The sequence below is a fragment of the Oryctolagus cuniculus genome, chromosome 18 (assembly GCF_051225735.1).
Source record: "Oryctolagus cuniculus isolate XC-2025 breed Fujian yellow rabbit chromosome 18, ASM5122573v1, whole genome shotgun sequence".
Taxonomy (NCBI): domain Eukaryota; kingdom Metazoa; phylum Chordata; class Mammalia; order Lagomorpha; family Leporidae; genus Oryctolagus; species Oryctolagus cuniculus.
The window spans coordinates 5,941,137-5,949,573 of NC_142884.1; the positions used below are offsets into that span (position 1 = coordinate 5,941,137).

Sequence of the window (8,437 nt, forward strand, 5' to 3'; positions counted from 1 at the left end):
GCCTTGCTCATGTAAAAGCACATTTCTGTCATTGGTTCATAAACTTTTTTTCAAGTTAATGTTTTCTTTATTGTTTTTGAGATAACATTTTTAACTTACATTATGGTTCCAGGCATAATGCTGTACCACACAGAGTTCAGCATATGAAAAATGTAAAGACCACAGTCCAGTAGGAAAGTAGGGAGGGGCCGTGCCCAGTCATCCAGTGAGAAGATGGCCCTAACTATTCATGAAACCCGTTGCTGCTAAGATACAGGAGATGTTTAGGCTTTCTTTCTATTTAACAATGCCATTTAGCATCAATGAAATGGAGTAACATATGCTTTTGAGGAAATTTATATTTTTAAATAAAATTGGTTGTAAGAATAACATTAGGTTTTGACTACAAAAACAGGCTATCCAAATTATCCTGATGGGTGGGATTAAATTAAATTAATATAAGAAGTTTATTTTTAATAGGTTTAAGGATTTCAGTTCCACATTAAATTGTTGTTCAGTCTACCCTATCATATTTACACTGTGTTTTCAGGATACCTGAATATGCACTATCTTTTCTTTAAAGATTTATTTATTTATTTGAGTGAGTGGCACTAAGAGAGAGTGAGAGATAGTGAAAGAGAACTTCCAGCCATTGGTTCACTCTCCAAATGCCCACAACTGGGCCAGGCCAATGCTAGGAGCCTGGAACTTCTACCAGGTCTCCCATGTGGGTGGCAGAAGCCCAAGCATTTGGGCCATTTTCCTCTGCTTTCCCAGGCACAGTAGCAAGGAGCTGAACCAGAGGTGGAGCAGCCAGGACTTGAACTGGTGCTCAGAGAGGAACCTGGCATCGTAGGAGGTGGTTAACCTGCTGCACCTTGAAACCAACCCATCAAAAGTGCACTCAGAGCACCAAGCTGGCAGCAGAGATGTGAACCCCCAGGAACCACCTGGTGCTGTGCAGACCTGGAGTGTCCTGATGACACCTGCTGGGAGGAGATGCACCCTGTGATGCCGGGTGCTAGAATTATTTGAAGAGATAGTGGTTGTTTCCTTATGAGAACATCCATGGTCTCCTGATACTGGAGAGAGTGTTTCCCATTTTCAGCTTAGGCAGTGGGCACATGAGGAAGTGGTAACACTACACACGGGATTGCAGATAGCAGCTCTCAGGCACAAAATTTCCTCTCCTAAAGTCTCTGATCTTAATATATTTCACTCAATTTCCAAATTTACAATTTCAACTTATAAAATATGCAAATTTTAACATCTTACATATTCTCTTTACTATCTTACATATTCTCTTTCCTGGATAGCTTATAATTTAGTATGTTTTTGAAATCTCCCCTGAGTTCTACTGATTTTACATGTGACAAGTATTAATCCATGTAAGTACATGATCTGAAAATAGTAACGTTTAGCTTGTACTCTACACTCTTTTATCATATACTGGCATTTCATATCACATAGTTTAGGGTGAAGCAAAGTGTTCTGTGATTCCTGTGAGAGGTGAAAATTCTATTTGGACATAAAAAAAATCCTTGTCACTGGCACTGTGGCTTTGTGGGTTAAGCTGCCTTCTGCTGCACCAAAATCCCATATGGGTCCTGGCTGGATTCATGTTTGCTCCACTTCCAATCCAGCTCCCAGATAATGTACCTGGGAAAGCAGCAGAGGATGACCCAAATGCTTGGGACCCTGCAGCCAAGTGGGAGACCCAGAAGAATCTCCTGGCTCCTGGCTTTGCCCTGGACCAGCTTCAGCCATTAAACCATCCAGAGGGTAAACCAGTGGATGGAATCTTCCTCTCTCACTCTTTTTCTCTCTCTCTCTCTCATTCTGACTTTCAAATAATAAAGTAAATAGATCTTGAAAAAAGAAGAAATCCTTGTCAAAGCCCATCTCAATAAACAGGCAATTATGCATTCTTAAAAAGAATTTTAAATGGAATGGGTCCCTACAGAATTATTTCATAATTCTAAATCTGAATGTTAAGATATCTAAATCTTATTCATAGCTGGTATTAACTTACAGCTTCAGTCCTTATACAGTCATGTAGACTTACAGACAAAGTAATAAAATCAGCTATTTAAGATAAAATCACCAGGTATGAGAATGACTAAATAGACACTGCATTATGTGAAGAACACAGCCAACAGGTCTGTGACATCACCATCGAGTGCACTGCTTTGATCAGCCTGCTAATTCCAAGCCCCTTCTTGAGCCACACATGTTGTTCAGATTAGACACATCATCTACTCTCCCTACTTAGCTTCTCTGTATCTTTTCAAGTAAAACAAGAATACTGTGTGGTCCCTGCCTCATATTCTCTTGCAGGATTCTCTCTCACTCAGAAGATGAGCAGCAGAGGCTGGGAACTGACAGCATGGCCTCGAGGGACCTGGCCACAGCAATGGTCTTTCTAGTAGAGACGCTGGCTGGGATTCTGGGGAATTCCTCTCTTCTTCTCCATTATCTCATCCTTTATTTCACAGGATGCAAGTTTAGGCTCACAGATCTGATTCTCAAACACCTGACTGTAGCCAATGCCTTGGTCATTCTCTCAAAAGGAATCCCCCAAACCATGGCAGCTTTGGGGATGAAGCATTTCCTTGATGATACTGGGTGCAAACTTGTGTTCTATGTGCACAGAGTGAGCAGGGATGTGTCCATTGGCAGCACCTGCCTCCTGAGTGTCTTCCAGGCCATCACCATCAGTCCTACCTGCTCCAGGTGGATGGGGCTTAAAGTAAAAGCTCCCAAGTATGTTGCCTCCTCCACTATTCTCTGCTGGATTCTGAACATGATGCTTAATGTCATGGTACTTGTGCGTGTCACCGGCAAATGGCAAAACAATAATATCACAAGGATAAAGGATTATGACTACTGTTCTGCTATGCCTCGTGGGAAAATCACTGACTCATTGTACATAGCACTGTTGTTATTCCGTGATGTTGTGTTTGTAGGGCTCATGCTCTGGGCCAGCAGCTTCATGGTTTTCATCCTGTACAGGCACAAGCAGCAGGTGCAATACATACATGCTCTCTCCCACAGATCTTCCCCAGGATCCAGAGCCACACAAAGCATCCTTGTCCTGGTGAGCACCTTTGTACTGCTGTGCAGCCTGTCCTCCATTCTACAATTTTCTTTAGCGTTTTTCAGTATTCACAAATTGTGGCTGGTGAAAGCCTCCACACTGATAGCTGGGTGTTTCCCTGCCATCAGCCCCTACATTCTCATGAGTTATGACTCCAGGGTACCCACACACTGCCTTCCCTTGATCATAGCAGCAAAGTCCTCTGTGCTCTGAGAAGTAAACTCTATGGATATTTGAAGTGGCTGACTGCATACTTTTCAGTCCTCCTCAGACACAAAATTCATTTCAAGAAGGAGTCATCTTACAAGAACCTGGCCTATGATACAGTTAAGTTCTGCTTGAAAATAACAGTAAATTGAATAATTTTATTTTTTATAGAATTCACATTTTATTCATTTTTAAAATTTAAGGTATACAAGCTTCATGCATTTCATCAATACAGATTTAGGAATATAGTAATTCTTCCCACCCTACCCTCCCTCTAACCCACACTCCCACCCTTCTTCCCCTCCTGCCTCTATTGAATAGTATTTTTTAAAGAAAAATGTGAGATACTATCACAGTAATACCTATGTAAGTGAAATTCTATTAATGGTCACAATGGAGGAGCTAAGAGGTTATGTAGGGCTAAAACAATTGATCCATTGGTGACATGGAGCAATCCTTGGGAGTGTAACTTTCATCTGTCACAGTAAAATGTCCAGGCACGAAGTGGCTGTGGAAGGGCAGGGATGTTTCCATCAAATATGGACACAATTCGAGACATCATTCAAGATACTGCAGAAATAAGAACTCTCCCATGGAATCACGAAGAGCATGGAGTTTAACTGCAGGGTAGTTCAGTCTCAGAGTATTAGTGTGTTGATATTCCTGGAGAAATAGTAGTCATTTGCATGTAGATGAATTCAGACTGAACTGGAATTGCTCATTTAAGTGGACGTTTTCACTGAGTTTCCAGAGTTCAAGGGAATGTTGCCTGTTGAAAACAGATATTCTGCAGAGTTGAAACAGAATTGGTTGTGGATCTGTACATCCATTGTTTCTGTGATGTGAAGATGCCAGTTGGGCAGAGTGGCAGGAAGGAGGTCTCATGGTGCCCTCTCCTGTCTCTCAAGTCAGGAAATAATCCTGTGGGGGAGTAAGTGAGGGAGGAACCTTTGGAAGTTGTAAGACATGAATCCATTTGGTTCCTGTAGCATTTTCGGCCTAAACATTTTCTTTTTCTTTTTTTTTTTTACAGGAGAGTGGACAGTGAGAGAGAGAGAGAGAGAGAGAGAGAAAGGTCTTCCTTTTGCCATTGGTTCACCCTCCAATGGCCACCATGGCTGGCGCGCTGTGGCTGGTGCACCACGCTGATATGAAGGCAGAAGCCAGGAGCCAGGTGCTTCTCCTGGTTTCGATGGGGTGCAGGGCCCAAGCACTTGGGCCATCCTCCACTGCACTCCCGGGCCACAGCAGAGAGCTGGCCTGGAAGAGGGGCAACTGGGACAGAATCTGGTGCCCTGACTGGGATTAGATAGAAAAGTGGTTGATAGAAAAGTGTATACATTTGAGATTAGAGTCATTCATTTCTTATATACTCATGGGTTGCACATTTTCAATTTCCTAACTCTACCTTAATTTATTCCAAGTTAATTTAAATGTTTTTAATATTTTATGCCTTTTAATTATATATTGTATAAATGATGGCAAATTACATGGTATATATAAGTATATATATATATATATATATATTTGTTTTTTCTATTTTAATCCTTTTTAAAAACATATTTATTTATTTATTCGAAAGTCAGAGTTACATAGTGACCAGCAGGAGAGACAGAGTGAGAGGGCTTCAGCTGGTTCACCCTGTAGATGGCCATGATGGCTGGTACTGGGCCAGGTTTTTTAGCTATATATTTTGAAAATATTTACCATTGAACATAATAAAATGTCTGACACTCACAGGAATCATCTATTTATAATTAATATCATAATGTCTATATTGATTATTAGATTTAGCAATTTATTGTGTTCTTTGCATTTTGCTTGTTATAAATTATTGATTTTTCTATCTCAACTTCATCTGTATTAATCTTTAAAGATTCACTTATTTATTTGAAAGTCAGAGTTACACAGAGAGAGGAGAGGCAGAGAGAGAGAGAGAGAGAGAGAGAGGTCCTCCATCCACTGGCCACTCCACAGATGGCTGCCATGGCCAGAGCTGCAGCACCCTGAAGCCAGAAGCCAGGAGCTTCTTCCACATCTTCCACGAGGGTGCAAGGGCCCAAGAATTTGGGCCATCCTCCACTGCCTTCTCAGGCCACAATAGAGAGCTGGATTGGAAGTGGAGCATCCAGGACTCGAAACAGCACCCATATGGGATGCTGGCACTGCAGGTGGTGGTTTTACCCAATATGCCACAGCACTGGCCCCCTCCAACTCTATTTTCATCTCTATCTCTATCATCTCTATCTCTATCTCTGTCATCTCTATCTCTATCTCGGTACATCTCTTGTCTCTCCTTCAGTCTCTGTCACTCTCCCTTTCAAATGAATAAATCTTTTTTTTTTTTAAATAATAATTAGGAGGCATGAGCTGAGCCACTAGAGAAAGGTTGTAACCCTGTAGAGTCACTAATGGCCATTATGTATTGCAGGGTGAACCAAATGACACTGATTGTGGGTGTTTCATTCAAGTGATAATGAAACCTGATGTATAATGTGCTTGAGGACATTAGTACCAAAGTTGCTCTGTCCTCAGTCCTCTCTGAGAATCACAGAACATTTTGAGGATGATGGAGGCACACTGTGACATCACAATGCTAGCCAGGGACAGGTGAATCCACAGAATGACCTGATGTGATGCTGTGCAGAGCTTGTGTGTCCAGCAGGCACCTATTGTGTAGAAATGCATCCTCCAATACTGGATTCTAGAACTGCTTAATTATTAGGAAAACTCCCATGGTCTCCTGCTATCACAGAGACTGTTTTCCATGTTCAAGGTGGGGACTTAGCATGTAAGGAAGTGGTAACATTACACACTGAGCTTCAGACAGCAGCTGTCAGCCACAAGAAGTTCTTGTGATATATTCTCTGGCACAAACATTTTTTCTGTCAATCCCAAACTCTTTAAATCACTTTTAAAACACAAAGTTGAACACCTTATATACTATCTTTACCTTATGCCTTATATTTTACTGATTCACAAATCTTGCCTTAACCACAATACTTCTACTTGAGTCAAGTATTAATCAAATGTAAGTACATGATTTGAAAGACATAACATTGAGATTCTGTCCCACCATGTTTTGTCACATCCTGCTTAGAGTTCTGTATTTTAGGGCACAATATAATGTTCAGTGATTCCCATGATAGGTGCAATTTCAGTGTGGGTACAGAAGCAGATTCTGGTCTGTTGCTGTTTCATGCAGAGGCAAATATAAGTTCTTTAAAATTCCTTTGGGGGCTGGCAGACTCAGAAGCTCCTGGCTTCAGATCAGACCTGCTCTGGCTGTTGCGGTCATTTGGGGAGTGAACCAGTGGATGGAAGACCTTTCTCTGTTTCTCCCTCTCACTGGTTATAACTACCTCTCAATTAAATAAATGAAATCTTTAAAAAATAAATAGAAAAAAAAACAAATTGATAGTTTCCATGCAGTTTTTTTGAAATTCTCAGTTTAAATTGTGTTAGGATAACTATTCATAATCCATACATATCAAATCTTTACACACATATGGAAACTCAATCCAAACAAATTTAGAAACTAAAATATCAATGTAAAATGAAAACATAAGGCATGAACATAACAAAATAAATGCCAGCATCATTTTAAGAATATTCTGTAGCATAATCTGACCAGCCCTGACAGATTCAATTTCTACTTTTTTCAAGAAAGTGTGAAATAGAAAAATCAACTCAATACCTTAGTCTACCCAAGTGACTCCTTCCCTTACAGTGAAAATAGTGGTACTTATCTCACAGAGGTTTTTTTTAAGATTTTATTTATTTATTTGAGAGGCAGAGTTACAGAGGAAGAAATGGATAGAGGGGTCTTCCATCTGCTGGTTCACTCCAAATGACCGCATGGTGGAGCCAGGCCAATCCAAAGCCAGGAACCAGGAGCTTCTTCCAGGCCTCCCATGTGCATGTAGGGAATCAAGCACTTGGGTCAACTTCCACCACTTTCCAGGCCATATTAGAGATCTGGATTGGAAGTGGAATAGCCAGGACATGAACCCACAGCCAAATGGGAATCTGGCGCCACAGGTGGAGCTTAGCCCACTGCACAACAGCGTCAGCTCCTGTCACAGAGTTTTAAATGACTTAAGGCATAGGCATGTTCTGCTTTCATGTCAGTAATTTCTGTTCTGTGAATGCTCATTAAAGGGACACAGTCAACTTTGGGATGCCTGGGAACTAGAGAAGCATTGCAGTAAATGTATCTAAGTGGAGACTAAGGGGAAGATGCTGTGTTTCAGTTCACGTGGCCCATGCAGCTCAGGCCTCTTCCTCCCCTGCAGGGCTCCCAGGCTCAGAAAACAAGCATCAGGCATCAGTAGCTGGTGAGACGGTCACCAGAGAGGTGCCCATGGGAATAATCTACTTCTCAGAAACTCTCATAAGAATTCTGGGGAATTTCTCTCTTTGCCATTATCCCTATCTCTATGTCACAGGGTGCAAGTTTAGGTCCACAGACTCGATTCTCAAGAATCTGACTGTAGCCATTTGCTTAGTCATTCCCCCTGGAAGAGTCCCCCAACAATGGCTCCTTACAGGCTTAAAACTTTGGAACACAGAGTGTCGGAGTATTGTTCACAGGCATCTCCTGCCACCTGATCATCTTCTAGACCATCACAATCAGTCCAAAGAACTCCAGGTGATGAGAATGTGAAAACTCCCAAGTACATGGGCACCATGAATGCCATCTGCTTTTCCAGAACGTGATGCCAGTGTTTGACATCTGTGTATGTGACTGGCAATCTGAGTAACAAAATATCACAAGTAACATTGGTTATGTCTGCTATCCCTGCTGAACTTCACACACCCCTAGTAGGCAGCAGTCATATTCTTCTCTCATTGTTGTTTTTGGAGTTCTTGCTCTGGGCCAACAGCTCCATGGTTTTCACTCTGTATGGGCATTTAATGTATATCCAAATTTGGTCAGTCCAGCAGTACATGAAAAAAACAACATGCAAGATGGATTAAGAAGAGGGACAGTGTCAGGATCTCCCCCTCGGGAACTGGCCAGGTTGCCACGAAGGAAGAGTCAAGGAGACCGAGGAAAGTCAAGCTAAACACATTTTATTGGTACTCTAGGTGACTAGGAGGAGAGATAGCTCAAGCCTACTTCTGTGGGCACAAGGCGCTACAGACAAGGAG

General features: G+C 41.7%; 1 protein-coding gene across 1 annotated transcript; it reads left to right on the forward strand.

Moving 5' to 3' along the window:
- The first annotated feature begins 2,365 nt into the window (after nt 1–2,365).
- On the forward strand, nt 2,366–3,289 carry ORYCUNV1R1578 (vomeronasal 1 receptor oryCunV1R1578). Its single transcript, NM_001167265.1, has one exon. It carries the CDS (start codon nt 2,366–2,368, stop codon nt 3,287–3,289), a length of 924 nt encoding a protein of 307 aa, NP_001160737.1.
- Nucleotides 3,290–8,437: the final 5,148 nt, after the last annotated feature.

Excerpts from the sequence above, each read along its gene's own strand:
- ORYCUNV1R1578 (NM_001167265.1), top strand. The coding sequence starts at position 2,366 with ATGGCCTCGAGGGACCTGGCCACAGCAATGGTCTTTCTAGTAGAGACG.